This window comes from Cheilinus undulatus, linkage group 17 (genome assembly GCF_018320785.1).
Source record: "Cheilinus undulatus linkage group 17, ASM1832078v1, whole genome shotgun sequence".
Classification (NCBI taxonomy): domain Eukaryota; kingdom Metazoa; phylum Chordata; class Actinopteri; order Labriformes; family Labridae; genus Cheilinus; species Cheilinus undulatus.
Window position 1 is genome coordinate 8,124,188 of NC_054881.1, and position 17,574 is coordinate 8,141,761.

The 17,574-nt window shown below is 38.4% G+C and overlaps 1 protein-coding gene across 9 annotated transcripts in view; it reads left to right on the top strand.

Moving 5' to 3' along the window:
* Window positions 1-337: 337 nt before the first annotated feature.
* mast4 (microtubule associated serine/threonine kinase family member 4) overlaps window positions 338-17,574 on the top strand; it is a 198,229-nt gene continuing 180,992 nt past the window's right edge. For all 9 annotated transcript variants that reach the window (XM_041811256.1, XM_041811264.1, XM_041811257.1 and 6 more), the window contains exon 1: window positions 338-879. In XM_041811256.1, the coding sequence (XP_041667190.1) occupies window positions 631-879 (249 nt within the window). In that variant the 5' untranslated portion in view covers window positions 338-630. The remainder of the gene's footprint in view (window positions 880-17,574) is intronic.

The following is a 17,574-nucleotide window of genomic DNA, read 5'->3' on the forward strand; positions in this document are numbered from 1 at the left end:
TTTCTTGCATCTTTCCACGTGCATCTACTGCCGTTATTTCTTCAGAGAGGAGGTTTATTCTGGCATTTTTTAAACTTTTAGGTGAAAACACAGAGGTGTTCATTGGCTCTAAGTGAAAAACTTTTTCTTTGCCCCAAAGACTTTCCCACCCCTTGTCAAATCTTATGTTATGTCCCGGCATTCATTGACACTCCTTTCTAACAGGATTTAAAGTGCTTTTATTTGGTTTGACTGAAGCAGGGCTCTGATTGGTCCGCCTCCGCACGTTGTGGGCGGGCTTTATTTCTGGCTGCAGGCTTCAGTAGTGAGCATTGTGAAGTGTGTAGTGACAGCAGCATGGACTCACGCTGCTGGGGAAGTAATGACCGAGAAAATACAAAGAGAGGCAACTTTTAACTGAAGAGGAAACCCCAGCCTGGCGTCTACTTTGATACCAAACAAGGCTGATAATATTTTAACATTAATATCACTGACTTTGGACAGCGTCGTGACTTTGTTTTTTACTCGGATAAAAAAAGTGGAAGGGCTCGCGCCTGCTGATGAAAATGAGCTCCCAGGACCAGGCAGGTGCGTTGACAGGTTAATTAAACGCTATTCACGCTAATTCAAGCCTTGAAGTTAGTGATAAAAATGGAGGATAAACGTTTTCTGCCTAGTGTGAGCCGTGAAAGTCTGTCGTCGTCTGGTTCAGACACCTTGTCTGAGGGGGAAGAAATGTCTACTGTCATGTTGGACATCAAAGTTTCCGCAGAAGAGGAAGATGAACACGTCTCTGATTTTGAAAGTGTCACCAAAGAAGAAGAAACAAAGGGCAGGGGAGCAGGGTACGAGAAGGAGGCAGCAGAGGATGAAGACAGTGATGAAGACGAGGATGAAAAGGTAAGCAGCTTCAACAAAGTGTAATTTTAGGTGTTTTTTTTTCCTGCATACAAGCCTACAGTGTGTCAGTTTAGACAATAACTGCTGAATGAAGGGTGTGCCAGTTATAATCTCTGTTAATACAAAGTCAGCTCATTAATTGCTGCTGTCAAACACCAACATGCATGCTGGGAAGGGAACTCATGTTTCACATAGCATGGTGTCAGGGCAATTTGAGTATAATTTATGCTGTGGGTTACTCTTCAACTTAATATGTTTACAATCCTTCTCATCATACAGGCCTCTCTATTTAAACTTATGACTGTCTGAGTCAAAGTCTAGAGATCATCTGCTATATAGGGCACTGATTTTACACGGACTCCACTCCAACAGCCATCATTTTTTACTATAAAACAGTGTACTGGTGAGTCATGGAGCTGCTTTAGTGGGTCGTGATTATGTGCCTGAGGAAAGTTGTTTGGCAAAAAGTCAATGATGAATTAAAGCCATTCATCCAAATTACTGTTTTTTTTTTTTTTTTTGCTGCAGTTACTATTAAAGATGCAGTATGTAGAATTTCTACCCTTAAATATATACATATCATGTAAAAAGTTACCATTCCTATGTTGGGGTGTCAAACTCAAGGTTTAACCTAAGGGCCTAACAAGGTCAAGATTTAACCAAAAACTGTCAACCATGTTTTCACAGGTAATTAATTATAGGGTAAAATTAAACAGTGATGATAAAAGATTTTAAGATATCTAAAACGTTAAAATGATTAAATATCACAGAACCAATGTTACTGTGTATCCATGACTAATAGATGCTAAATAAATAAATAAATGAGTTAAAGTCTCAAGATCTGAGATAAAAAGTTGACTTTATAAGTCCTAAAGGTCAACATACAGAATTAAAAGTCAAAAAAAGGGTTTAAAAGGCAAATATATGAGATAGCGACTTACAATCATGAGTTTAAAGGTCAAGATATGAGATAAAATAAAAATTAAGAGTTTAAAAGGTCATAATAGAAGATAAAATTCAAATTAGTGACTCTTAAGGGTCAAAATATGAGATAAAATTCTAGATCAGGAGTTTAAAAAATGAAAATTTGGGATTAACAGTCAAAGTTATGAGCTTAAAAGGTCACAATATGATTTAAAATGAATAGTTGTGAACCTTAAAGGTCACAATATGAGAGAAAAGGTAAAAATTATGAATTTAAAAGGTCAAAATATTAAATAAAAAGTCAAAATCCTAAGTTTAGGTTTAGTCTTGGGATGCAAATTGAAAATATAAAACGAAAACACAAATTAATTTCTTTCCCCTCATTCCTGAATATTTCTATGATCTACTTTCTCAGATTTTTATGACTTAACAAGGATTTTTTTTTTTCAATCTTCAAGATTAAATTTACATTTTTACACTGGAGGAAATCTGCAGACCTCATTTGGGTGAGCCACTTTTAATTACCGTGGGCTGCATATGGCCCTGGACCTTCAGTTTGACACCTGTATTTTAGCTGTTTTTCAAATTTAAGTCTTACTGTGTCAGGGACGGAGAAATTCTTAATTTCTAAATTTTAAAGGATGTGTCTTTTTATGGAGTCTGTCATAGGTTGTGAGTTCAATTCCCAAACTCTCCTCCAGCAAGGTATGACCAGCACTGCTCAGCTTTGTCCACCTCTTTTACCTCCTTCTCAGCACTGCTTTTTTGTTTTAAATTGAGGACTCTGTTCAATAAAAATGGCACCTCATAAGGTAGATGTACTAAACAGAACCCCCTAGTGTTTGCTGTCATTCGTAAACTTCTCATTAAGAGGAAGAAATGCATTGAAATACACTTCAGGGCTCGCACTGGAAGAAGTTGCATTCATGCATGATTGGATGGACATCCATATGCTGATATTTTCAAATTAATTTTAGCCAGTATAAATAATTTTAGCCAGTATAAATACCAATATTTAAAAGCAGTTCAGACCTAGAATTCCAGCTGTTACAACACAGAATTTAAAGTTTGAAGATGGACAAATGAACAAATTTCATAATTTCTTAACACGGACTTAAAAGTGTAAGGAATTATGATGAATAGGGAAAAGGATTTCAGCTGATGTTTCCGTTGGTCCAGGTGAAATCTTCACTAACTTATTCATCTCTACGGCCAATATTTTACGGCTGATATAGGCAGATTTTTAAATTCTAAATATAGGTTAAAAAATATTGGCAGAAATGTTCCCTAGTCCCGGGATGCACATGCCTAGTCCCGGGATGCACATGCATTCTTGTGTTGCTTCCAGCACCCATGTGCATTCTATTTGGTAAATATGCCTTGCCACTTTTATTGGACAGAGTCAACAATTCAAAACAAGTAAGCAATGGAGATGGGTGGAGCTGGTCTGTACTTGTTATATTGTGTTTTGTTTGAGAGCCCCCTGGTGGTGGAATTTTCATACTGTTCCCTTAAATCTATGTATGTATTAGACCAGGAGAACCTCACTGAGATTAAGAATCCTGATTACAGCAGTGTCCTCAGTGTGTCTCTGGGGTCTTAAAAAGTTTGTAAAATGTTAATAAAGTGGTAATAATTAAGACTTTTAGAAAGTTTCAAAATGTCTGAAATGCCAAGCATGTAAATATCACCACCAGTTTTTTTTTTTTTTTTTTTTTTGTGTGTAAAAACAGTACTCCATAAGCTGTATTTACTAAACAGTGAAAACATATTTTATGGATGAATTTCGCAAAATATTGAGAAAAGCTGTTATTGGTGAACTTATAAGTTGGCGCTGCAAGCTTGCATGGAGGAAGAGCACTTTTTAACAGCTTTTCTCCCCTCAGTGTTAATTTTGTCGACTAAAAGTATTCGTTGACAGCCTTTTTTCCATGACAATAACTAGGCTAAGACTAACAAAAATAGATCTGTGATGACTAAAAGTGACTAAAACTTGGTTCTAAATTTAATTTTCGTCAAGATGACTAATACTAGACTAAAATGTAATGTAGTTTTTGTCGGACATTCAAAATCCATGATAATTTTGCACTGTGGGTAAATCTGTCAAAAAAACAATGCAGATGTAGCTATTCTTTCTCTCAGCATAGAACACACCACTATGATTTGGTGCCAGATTAAGGCAAGGGAATAAAAGCTTGGACTAAAAGTAAAGACTAAAATGTGAGGACTTTTTATGGACTAAAACTAAACTAAAGTGTTTGGAGTTTTCGTCAACTTAAAGTAGAATAGCTGTCAAAATTAACACTGCTCCCTCTTAAAGTGAAATTCATCCATGAAACCAAAATGGTGGTTCATTTCAAAACAAGATGTAAACAGTAGAGGTTGTTGCTCTCAGTCTTTAAAATGGCAGAGAATAAACATAGTCCATCACGAGTAAACAGCCTAAAACATGAATGAAATATGGCAGCTTGTAGTTGCAGTTCAACTGCATTATATCGCAGTCACTCACACAACATTCAACCTTCCCATGGCAACAATAAACAAGTAATTTCAGTCACGATGGCTTCGTTATGCCAGCAAATGCAACAAGACACATACTGTAATTTATCTGCTTTTGAAAACTACTGGAAATATTTCAGGAAATCCTATCTACAACTTTTTTTCTGAACTTGTTTTTGATATAGCTATTGTTCATTGCAGTTAGTCACTCACCTCATTTCCACATGTTTTGTTCACCATAGTTGAGCTTTGCTGTGTTACAGTAAGCACCACAGGAATAACTTTTGGTCATGTTACCAGTTTGAAAGTGAAGATCTAAGGAGGTATTACGGGGACTTGAAAAAGGTCTTTAAAGTTTTAATATGTTTCAAAGTTTTGTTTATTCCCATGGTCTTTGCCAAGAGAGGCAGCAGTTCAATTAACAATGTTACAGGCAAAAAATACAAGACAAAAACAGGGTCAGAGATACGCGATGCCCATGCTTCTGCTTATGCATTATGGCTGCCACATGTCCCATTTCACACATTGGCTGTTGTCAAGTTCTGGCTTCTTTGACAGCTGTCAAAAACAAACTAACTGTGAGATGCAGTATACACATAATTGATAGAGGTGGTGTAGAGCCAGTTTGACTGAAAGATTACTCAATTTAAGAAAACAAAGCTCAGTCCCATTTCTGTGTTTCACCCCTCCTCCATGATTTTGAGCAGCCTCTTGCACCTTGAAACAGCATTACAAGGGAAATCTTCCCCCTGAAAAATGGGATGATCCTTCAACCTTAGAAGCCAGCAGCATTATATAGACAGAGGCAATGATGCAGGATATTTCTACCACAAGATGTTTGATTAATTTTTTTTTTTCCATCGAAAGGACTTGATGTGTTGAAGCAAACAGAAATTATGATGTTTGGTTGAAAGGTCATGTAGCCTTAGCACTTCACCCAACCCCTCCATTCCAAAAAGACTTGTGACACCCCTACCCTTAGATGTAGACATGCAAAAACATAAGGGAAGGGCCAAGGGCTAGGGGGCAAGGGTGCACTGGGATCCAGCCCAAGTCAGCCAGTAGAAGTAGACAGACTTGTGGGCTGCAGGTCAAAACTTCTCAGTTATCAAGGTCACTGGAGGCTGAGAGCTCAGCTACCATACTGGAGCTGCTCAGAAACTGCATGTTGTGAACTTTGCTGAATGCAAATCATCACAGAGGAAGACGATTTGAACCTTTATCCTCTGCTCGACCCCCTAAAACTGGTGGAACTTCTCTAGACTTTATAGTAGCTTTTTTTGTTGCAGATTGCTGGAAGTTTTCTTTGCATTTCAATTTTGCATGGCTTGTTTTGTTTGTAATTTAATTAGCTACATTGGATATCTAGCTTTCTTTTTTTTAACATTAAGCCACAGAGGTTGTGTTGTGTCATGTCGGATGGTCATTTTCAGTAATTTCAATATTCAAGTGCTCTCATTAAATTATAAACAAGAGAAATCTAATACCTGCAAATTTTTATCTTTGTCTTTGCAAACCAACCCTTGGTTCTGCTGCACTTTCCCCACTCTCATAGGCATTGTTCATTGTGACAGCTTGCTCTCCAGCTGAAAGACTTTTTCTTCCATGAAACTTGGCAGAAATTAGAAACAAGCCAAGGACTGATGCAGAACTCCTGAATCAGAGAAATGCTTCTGAACACTGAGGTGAGACTTGCTGTCGTTGACATCAAGTCTGTCAATTTGGCAAGTTTGGTATCAGAATTTTCCCCATCTGTCACAGCTGAGAGAGGTGTCAATTTGACCAGCGAGAGACTAACTTTCTTATCATTATTACAACAAATAATGAGATTAAATTAGATAGGCCTTGCTGCATTGACTTGGCATCTCTCAAGGAGGCAGTTTTTCAGTAATGCCACAATTTCTTCTATGTTTGTAATCAGAAAGAGAGTAGAGGTACATAGGGTGATGTCTACAAATGTGGCTTGAAAACTGTGTAAAGATACCTAAAGACAGACAGGTGATTTGACCTGAATATTCAATGTTTATGTCTTTCATTAAAGGTCATAGATGTGAGGTAAAACTAGGCCAGCTAGGCTCTTCTTCCTTACTCGAGTATGCAGTTATCATGGTGTTTATTCAGGAAACAGATGTGGAAAATGAGGAAGATAAAATTCATGCCTCAGCCTTTTTAATCTAAATGACTCTCTACATAACACTTCTGCAGACTGGTTTGACTGGCTTACACAAACAGAAAAACTTCATGTGTACAAAGGTGTGTTAGAGTTTTCAAGTACCTACCTGACCCATAAACATTTCCTACATCATAATAACATCAGCGTGACTTCAGGCTGTAGGTGTGTCGGACTGTCTGGTGTTATGAAGTGCATCGGAAGCGATGGGAATAAACACACGATTGTGCAACATTATCCTTCATTCACAGCTATTTCTCCTTCTTGGATGCAAGTTAGTACAGGTGTGAAAACCCAGCCTTTTTGGCTAGATACAGGCTTTTTAATTTAAGCTTGAAAAGCAGCTCACTAACCGTTGCAGTCGTTATTTCTTACGGTTGGATGCAAGTTAGCACAGGCATGAAAATCTGGACTTTTTTTGGCATTACACAGGCTTTGTTGTGTAATTTAAAAAAACAACCCACCTACAAAGAGGGATGATTCCACAAATATTATCTGGGAATTTTCTTAATATCTTCACAACCATATTTGTAAACCAGGGCATCTTTGTACCATTATAGAATGTACCATTATTGCTTTCTGTCTCATATTTAACCTTTAAGAAGATAAATCACCTGCTGCAATTTAGAAACCACTCAATTTTGTTAGCTTTTCTCCTGTATTTTCTGCAGCACCTGTCATGTTTTACCAGTATTTGTGTATTTATGCCATGTCACACTGTCTAGCATGCACTAACATCCCTTGAACATATCCCCCGGGGGGTCGGTATCATGTTTGCTAACACCGGTGCTTCACTAATTTAGTTTGGCTCAGTGACAGTCTGACAGTCCATTAGCTTAATAGAGCAGAGACTCTTGTTTCCTCCTGTTTCTAAAAACACTGAAAAAAATCAGCAAAAATAAACATTAGGTTCAGCCCACACATTTGTAATGCACTGTGTATTTTATACATAGGATAGCTTTAGAAAGTAGGGAAAAAAAATTATGATGGGATATTATAGGAAGGGATAGGATAGTATAGGATGGGCAAAAAAGGAATTGGATTGGGAAGGAATAGGATAGAATAGGATAGAATAGGATAGAACAGGAAAATATTGTGTAGGATAGGATGGGATGGGGAAGAAAAAGAATAGGATACGAATAGTATAGTGTGGGATAGGGTAGGATAGGAAAGGAGAGGATAGGATAGGATAGGAAAGAGGATACGATAGGAAAGAATAGTACAGTATAGGATGGGACGGGATTGGATGGGACAGGATAGGAAATGGATATGGATAATGGATAGGAAACAGAGAGAGGATGGAATAGGATGGAATAGTATTTATTAGGAAAGGATTAGATGGACTTAGATAGGAGTTAGGAGAGGAGAAGATGAGAAAGAACTGGATAAGATAGAAAAGAAATGGGTTTGGATTGGAATGGAAAAAGGATAGGATGGGATGAGATAGGATAGGAAAGGAAAAGGAAAAGGATTAGAATGGTACAGTAAAGCTGGCCACACACTACATGATTTTTAAACCTGAAATGATTGCAAAACCATGTAAAACCACAGATATGAGGAAAATTTTGAAAGATTTTTCATCTTTAATCCTCTGAACACTCACACTAGACGACTCAGCCAGACTGTCAAATCACTGGAGACCACACACCTGCCGACCTGTTAACAACTTCATTGATCATGTGACTTTAAAAACAAACAAACATGGATGTCTGTCGATACCGTCTTGCTGTCCCTCCACAACAGAGTGCCCTGGCAGGCGTTACAGGTGAAGCAAAAATCATAAAACATGGGAGAGAATTGGGATGAAATCCTGGCTGGAATTAAGGTACAGGTGTGTTTTTGAACGGTAAAAGTACGTATGATCCGTCTGTGACGCTACCCGGTCTGCTCGCTTTCATTGGTTGTTGTGGGTACTCTGTCAGAGGCACTACGACCTAGAATCGTAAATTGTACATGTGTTTGATATTTACAATTCAGGATTTTGGAGGCAATTTGGAGCAGTAAAACAGTCGTGTTGACACCACACATGAGGATTATTCAGGCAGACAATTGTTTGAGGTACCACTTAGGATACACCCCCACAATTGTTGGGGGAAGCAAATCTTGCCCCAAATTGGGCTTAAAATCCTGTGTGGCCGGCCTAAGGGAAGGGATGGGATAGGATAGAACAGAACAGAATAGGAAAGGAATTGGATTGAAAAAGAGTGAGATAGGATAGGATGTAATAGTAAAGTATAAAATGGGATAGGATGGGATGGAATGGGATTGGATGGGATCGAAAAGGAACACAGGAGAGGAATGGGTAGGAAAGAAAGGAAAGGATGGAATACTACTGGAAAGGAAACGATTACATGGGACATTAAGAAATTAGAAATTAAATCAGATTGAAATGGAAAAGGATAGGATGGGAAATGATGGGATGGGACAAAGAAGGAATAGGATTTGAAAGATATAGGATACTATAGGATAGGAAAAGAAAAATTAGGCTAGGATAGAATAGTAAAGTATATGCTGGGATAGGAAACAAAGGAATAGGATTGGAAAGGGATAGGATTGGCAAAGAAAGGATACGATTGGAACGGATAGGAAAGACAGGATGGGAAAGCACTGAAAGGAAAGATGGGACAGGATAGTATAAGAAAAGAAGGACATGAAAGGAGTAGCATAGGATAGGAAAGGATAGAAAATTTGTGTCTGGTACGGGTTTCTCAAATGGAAACTCAGCACTGAATCAGAGCTTAGTTTATGTCCTATTACAGCTCTAACATTTGAATATCTGAAGCTAATGGCTAATTTTTATCAGTCACATGTACTACTTATAATCAAGGTTGAATTAAACTTTGGAATTTAACTCTGTAAGGTTGGTCTACCTGTCGCTCTGGCTGGTGGATCTAAAAATCTACCAGCCACAATTTTTTTTATCAGCTATTTAATTCTAACAAGCAGCATTATTTACAAAGAATAATGTCAAAATCATGACCTATAGTACTCAAGTTATAAGGTATTTGATAAGAGAGAGTTGGTCCATAAATGACCTAAACAGTCACTCATTTAAATGTTGTTTTTTTACAAACTTTCCCGGTATTTGGATAGTAATATTTGGACTTTCCAGGATATAATGTTTTGTGTGCAGTCTCTGCCAATTTCCCACCCAGCTGATAATCACTATCAGTGTAAGTGCAGAAAAAAGTGACATATTGCAAACACTGAAATCATATAAAACAGCAGATGCACGTTGTAACAGTGGCTTGTATGCATTCTTTAACATTTTATGATTTATTACACTTCATATTGTTATTGTAATATTTAAAAACGTTATTGAACAAAGAATTTTTTTCACACCGTGCAGGCCTTTGAAACTTTTCCATGCATCTTTTGTGGTTAACCAAAAATAGTTTTCATTGGATGAAATTCAAACAGGATTAAAGTCTGTTTAAGACGGTGTGTTAGATAAACCCTGTGACCTTTTCTCCTCATCTCTTTGAAATGTCACTTTACAAACTACTCACCCCTCGTACACAGGTCACACGAGATGAGATGTAATTTGACCTGTAACACTGAGCTGAATAGACACGTCCTGGGCTGCAACACCACAAAGAAGGTCATCTCCTCACTGAGTAATACCACAGGGTTAATCAGGCAACCCTGACCTCTGATCTATGTGTTACTGCAGTGAAGTTAAAGAGGGATCGACTTCTGAGAACTGGCAGGACGTCACTTCTCTAGATTTAGCTCCCGTGCAGAGTTTCAAGAAGGGAGATGACCTACACGACGGCTGAGATTTACAGGGTAGATGATTGAATATTGATTGGATGCTGTACATTTTAATACAGTATGATAGGATGAGATGTATGTGTGTTTTTGTTACAGAATACATGGCACCAAAATTGCAATAATAAGATGATACAGCAATTCTGCTTAAGTGATAAACTGTGGGACAATCACAATGATTGATTACCATATCTAATTAACTGGAGAATAAAAAAGGCCCCTTTAAAGGTATATGTTAGGATTCATTCACTGCAATCAGGGGTCGGTTTCACTTCTTATTGTGCTTTATCACCTCACTTATTTTTACAGCTCTGACATATATCTGCCGCCTTCCTCTTCCTCTCTCTGACTTAACTTCTCTGTCCCTTCATGTCTCGACACAGCTGTGACTAGCTGTACTGCGCAATTATCTAATTATAATTGCAATGTCAGGCTGTGCAGTTACATAACTGCATAAAAGGTTGCAATTATTTTTGTATTACGTAGTACTCGAAAGGTTTAGAAATATGCCTGCAGATCGGCCTTTAAGTTTACAACAATGCCACTGTTGCACTTTAAAGAGGTAGCTTAATTTTCAAAAATGGAAAAACTTTTATTTTTTGGAATAATTACTACTAATTTAAAAATCAGTACTGTAAAACTTCAAGTTTGTATTTTTTATGCTGCTTAATATTAGCGTGTTTTGAAATCAGAAATGCACATTAAAAATTAACATCATTCTCTGCATTTTCTCTGCAAAGCAAGTAGGCTCATGATACCATTTATGTGTTAGGCTATATCTTAATCGCAAATTGCAATATTGTTGAGTATAATAGTAATAGCCCATTATTACCAAATCATGCAACAGTAGTGAGGAGTCATGTTTTTGTGATGTTGGTTAAACTGGCAGACAAATCCGGAGCTGTATAAATAATAAAAGAAAAAATAAAGTATGTATTATATATGTCAGGACAATGACATATTTCTATGTCAGTATTATATTTACCACCCTTATTAAAGATTTGATGTAGCTCATGTTGCATTGCACCAATTTACTGCTCTTAAAATATGATTGTAATGAAACAGCATCTTAAACAGCCAAGACAGTTAATCACTTTGATTAATCAGATAATGTATTCACTTGTTCATTTACTTCTTTTGCATTAGTTTTCTTTTTTGTTGGTATTATTATTTTGATAGCGTTGTTTTTTTTGTTTTTACCATTGGCCAAATAAAAGGCAATATTCTTAAAGGCATTTTTGAATATTTTCCTATGTTGAAAGATCATGCCAATGAGGAAGTGGACAAACCTGCAGTACTTGGAGTGTCCACTAGAGGCTTGCTGCGGAAGCCGGTGAATCCCATTAAGACCCATATATATTTGCGGAAGAAGTAACATGTTTACAGCCAAGTACAAAAACAGTTTTGCCCTGAATAGCTCACGTCTTTATTGGTATAGCTCTGTTTTCATTCTATTAAGGTTAACAGTTATCTTTTATCAGTGTACTTAGGGGTGTGGTTGAACTGTTGTAGCTGTAGGCCAGAAGGCTTAATACCCACCTCAGCTCCAATTCTTTGCTTGATATGCAGTCATGTGCATATGTTTTAGGTATGAAGGGTACTGAGGTTTCATCACAGGGCCTGATGTGCCACAGCCCAGGACTGGGGCAGAGTCAAGCTCGACACATGTCCACACCAGTGTATTTCGGGCATTACAGGCATTTCTTATGTCTGGGTATTTTCACCTCTAGTGATGCAGCCTGCAGTTTTCAGGGCCCTTGGGGCATCTACGGTTAAAGGTATGGACTTTGTTTTGTTTTTCCCATGCCCCTGGTGATATACAAGGACATCCAGAGCATGACCGGGGTTGTGTCAAGCCTCCTACCTACCCTCTGGTGCCCTCTGGTGGGCTTACTTTTCATTACAGGACTTAGCCTACTTCAGCATCAGTTTTTGGCCCAAACATGCCTTAAAGTTCTTCATAGTACTGTAGATGATCAAAATTACTTTGTGATAGCATTTCCAATATGGCGACCGCCATATTTGAAACTTCGCCAAACAACTGGGTGACATCACTGAGATTACGTCTTTGTTTTCTAAAGACTATATTTGTTTGTTTGTTTGTTTTTTGCCGTTTTCTAACCTTGACAATCTTAATACTGTAGCTGGGATAGTTGGGTTGTTCACTAGAAAACAAGACTCATATGTGATATTCAGCCGATCAAACCCAAAGATACTCAATTAGATATTATTGAATACCAAAGAGAGGAAGAAACTTGAGATATCAAACTTATGTTCTTTATTTTTATTTCTAGAACTGTGGATTATTGGAAATATATTTTTCATTTACTGTGAAACATGAGGAGATCCAGTGGCTGTTTTATATTTTTCAGAAGCTGGAACTGCAACTGTAGTTTAAATAATCAAAGTTCACCTGAAACAACCTAATGCAGGTATTTAAAAGGAATAAAATAATGCTCCTGCCTGTTAAACATTTGAACTTCTATTCCTGTCCTGAGCTTTAACTCTGCAGGACTCAAACAGTCGTAAATTTCAGATGATGTCTGTGAGTCTCACACGCTGCTTGCCAAAGTACACAGTCTGTCAGCGTGTTTATCAGCGTATTGTGTGTGTTTTTTATGTGTCCTGCTGCTTTTATGCCCCCTCATAATCATAAATCCTGCATGTCATACTTTCTCTACCTCTCATGTTGTGTAAACACGGCTGTGGGAACTGCCACTTGTGTTAGCTTAATGCCAACATTTCCTTTTTTTCTTCCCTTACATTTGTATTTAAGGCAACAACAACAGATGTTTTTTTTTCCCCACAGTTGATGAGCAGAAGGCTGTCTTTTCTTCTTAGTTTCAGTTTTCAGTTACACTCTTGAATTAAAGTTATGAGAAGTTATAAAAGTGCAACGTGGGCTCTTAATCTTGGCATAGATCAGTGAACATATTGCGACAAAAAAGGCTGAATAATATCTTTTTCCATCTTCCCACATACCAGGTTGACTCTTTTAGTCTTCATAATGACTTCAGATGTGTGTGTGGTTGTTACTTGATAATTATTGGATTATCTTCAGTACATGAACAACTTTCTCAGGGGTGGAGTTGGAGGGAAAATGCACCATGGCGTGCAGTTTAAAAGCCACGCTAATAAACAGAACAGGAACAAGGACGTCAGGATTGTGCAGCAAATAAAACCAGAATGCAGTAGATAAGACTGTCTTACAGTTAAAAACAAACAAACCTGGTAGGCACATCGAAGCTCTGTAGCAAGACCCATTCATCAAAATAGTGATCTAGTGTTGAGTTCTGTGCTGACATTGACAGGATAAGACCAAATTATCTTACTAAATAAGAGGACATTACCCTTTCCTAGAATGGATGGCCCATCCAAGTCTGGGCCACCCATGTGTTGACCTTTTTCTCTTCTTTTAAAAGAAACCTACACAAGAGAGGCGTCCACTAGTAGGTCCAGCCACTAAATGCACTATTTAAGGAGCAAAATGTCATGGTAAAAAATCAAGTTTTTCATGCTTTTGTTTTTGCTTTTTTCAGCAGCTGCTTTCTGCAAATAGTAGCAACTATTCAGTATAATTCAGTAGGAAACACTGTAAGGTTAATAAAATGTTAATAGATTAGAGCTGGGCGATATGGCCTAAAATTTATATCGCAATATTTCTAGGCTATATTGCAGTATCTTGAAATCTTTTCTAAATTACTGTGTAAATATTTAATCCAGCCCTTTGATGAATGATACCGGTATGAGTAATCCCATCTATACGGTCTGTTGTTGTGAGTGCTGTCTCTGTTTTCTTACCATTATTTTCCTCATTAAGGGTGAAGCAAACTTTCACAGAAACTTTACAATCATAAGATGCAGCCTAAGGCTGCAGTCTAGCCCACCCTCACATCGCTGATTATACTAGTTTTCTTGTCTTTGCTGATGCTCACTTGACAAACACCTTTAAGACCTTGTGTAAGGAGCTCTCCTGTGTGATTACTGGGATAGATGTTCATTTGGAGGTACAAACTTGACCTCAAAGTTGTCTAATTTAGCTACTGTTCTGCTGGATCATAGATCCGTTGCTGTGAAGTGGGTCACATTTATCAGCTGCTGAGCCACCTTTTCTCTTACTGACATGGACAACTCTTGCAGGGAGTTTACAGCAAAAAAAGACCACCCAGGTAAAGTATCCTTGAAGTCAGCCTTCGCTGTGGGATTTCAAATCTTGGCTTTCCAACGACACTTAGTGGGGCCATGCCTTTGGGGATGTGTTGTGTTACTGCTGCCATGATATTGGCGTGATCTTGCAGCATATTTTACAGATTACCACATTTTGGTCACTGCCAGATGACAGACCCAGGGCAGTTTTTCTCCATCCATCCATCCATCCATCTCAAACTACCATCTCTTGCTAACTCACATTGGCTGTTTGTTTACTTTTCTCTGTGCTCTCCATGTTTTGCTCCCCTCCTTTCACGTGCAGAGGAGAGTTTTCTGGATGGGCAGGGGAGCGCGCCGTCTGCTGTGAGAGGCATTTAAGAGACAGTGGGAGAAGCGAAACTCCAGAGAGAATTGCATGCTGATGGCTTAAAACTTATACGTAATGTATATACTGGTTGGTGGTAGTCATTTTATAAATCAAATGTGACAAAAGCCACGATAAATCAAACTGTCGAACCCTAGTTCAAATGTTATGGGGAAAACCAAGTTTTGTTGAGAAATGTGAATATTAGGCATGCCACCATCTCAGTTTTCCTTTTTCTGCTACTTATCATCTGTGAGTGAGAGCTGCTGATTCCTACATCTATCATAATTTTTTGTTTTGGTTTAGGTGTAGTCCATAAACTGTAGAAAGACCTGGACAAACCCCGCGTGACATCAGTCATCTGCTTACAATAGGCGAACTCAAACGGCTCTTGAAGCCAATCCATGGAGGCTTCCATATTAAAATCGTAATTTCAACCAAACTTTGGATCAACCTAACGGCCTGCCCACTAAGCGAGACTTCCTGTCAGCCTGCTAGCTAGCATTCTGGTTGACAGAAACTGAGCCTCTGCCTGCTGAGCTATCTGTCAGTCAAATGAGACGTGCCAATCAGCTTTCATCCTAAATATAATCCAAACGATAGTGGTAAAACAAAATTCACTCCTGTACAGTGGGAGCACAATAAGACACCAGCTAATGAAGCATGTTTGGTGTTTTGAACCAGGCTGTAAACCAGTTTATTTCTAGTGTCAAAACCGGCTGTTTAACATGTGTCTGGTGTTCCTGCAGCCAGCATCAAGTGGACACTTGCTGTACTGCAGTTTTTTGCACTTCTGCATTGGCTTCATTTTTCAGGACCAGAGGTTGCCGCTTGGTGTAGTCAGTCTACTTAGCTGTGTGGTGTACTGGGACCACCTACAGGTGGCAGTATAACTCATAAAAACAAAGCTCAAAAGCCATCCTCTTACTGACTTTGCTCAAGAGAGCAGTACATAAACCACCCATGGAATAAAGCAACGACTATCAGACTGGGAAAATTATCAGCAGACAAACTTAGTTCCTTTGTAGCAAATGGCCAAAAATGGCTGCATTTCAGTTTAATCTGATTAAAAACAACGTACTCAATACCTACTGGCTAGCAATTCAATTAGCCTTTGAGATTATCCTATACCAGAGAAAGCATTATCTCCAATGTAATCAATCAGGTAGTTTCAAAAGAGACTCACATCACAGTTTAAGAGACCTAAAAGTTGGTGACCTAAAAGAGCCAGAGAGTAAATATGGACTAAGATGGGCATGACTGCAAAACAGGATATATGGATCATGTTTTTTTCATAGGCTTTGAGGGGGTGTTTTGCCTCAGAACATTTTAATTTTTTTGTTCTGTCACATTCAATCTAGCCCACTAATTTGGCATCTATTCATCTTTATTTGTAAGCCAGCAGGCAGCGCTTGTCTCCGTCAGATTCAGCCCCATGAGGCTGTAATAAAACACAAAAACATGGACCAAACATATGCCAGTCCATCCATGTAGATGCATTTCATGATATCATCTACAGCATGGAGCTGTCAGATCATTTTAAACAACACTGCATGGATATCCTCCTAAAAAACAGAAATCAAACATGTTAAGCGTGCTGTAAAAGAATTGAAAAATGTCCCACAAAGAGAAAAACAACAGCAAACGGTTATTCTGAAATAAAAGTCTTCCTCAGCTCTTCCCTGGTGAGCTGTTTGCTCTGAACAAACTTGGCACTCTTCTCTGAGTAAGTAATGAGTTTGTTCAAATTGGAGCTAACCATGTGTGACACTTGGCACTCTGCAAACTGCATTAACTGGAGGATTTAAACAGCTAGACAGGTTTTTAGATTAGAGCTGCTGTGTTTAGATTAGCACCATGCTCATTTATCACATTTAGGACACGTTTGTTTACCGTGGATCTGACATGAATGGAAAAAAGACTGTCAAGTGATTATGTGGGATAAACAAACTTTGTTATCATGGAAGAAATGAAGGCTGGCTTGACCGATTTTAAAGTCACGTTTCTTACGCTTTATGGTAGCTTGACATTAGACTCTTCACTTACATGAGTCTGATGTTTCCTGTAAAATGCACATGCTGTGCTGAATGTTGGCTTCACATGAACTCACTATCAGCTGAGTTCTTAGAGCTGTTAATCAAGATTTTAACTTTGTCTTTTAACCCGTGGGAGGATGGTAGTTATCAGCTTTTTGGAACATAAGTTGGTTAAAACAGCTTGGCTTCTGGCCTCTAAACCCCCACTAAAGAGGGCTGAACACACTCATTTCTAACCACTTTAAATAATGTTTTTAGTCATTCTCTGACAGCTTATCTCCTGGTAAAATCCTGCAGACTGATGCACACTACTTGAGTCGTAACAGGCTGTAAACATTGTGAACAAGCTAAGTTCACATCGATAATGACCTGCAGCCCTTCTGGATGTAGGCTACTACTTGGCCCACCAGGAAGTGTTGAAGGAACTGCCTTACTAACCGCTTTTCTGATGCACTATAGAAATTTTGCACTTCCACAGAAATGGCAGAACTCCTGCAAGACCCCAGTACTCAGGCCCTGCACAGATTCCACAATAATATCAATGCCTGCATCTTGGATCAGCCCCCTTGTTGGCATTCTCCTTCTGGGCCGGGCTCCAATCAGCTTTGGAGCTGACTGAATAAAGTTTGCTGCAGATCTTTGCATGACTATACACTGATATCACAACCTTCAGTGGGCCCACAGATGATGCAATGGTTATCAAAATAAAGGTTCATGCCATTGAAGAATGAGGCAGTTTACATCATAAAAAAGCAACAATAAACGGTATAGTTGTGTTGTTA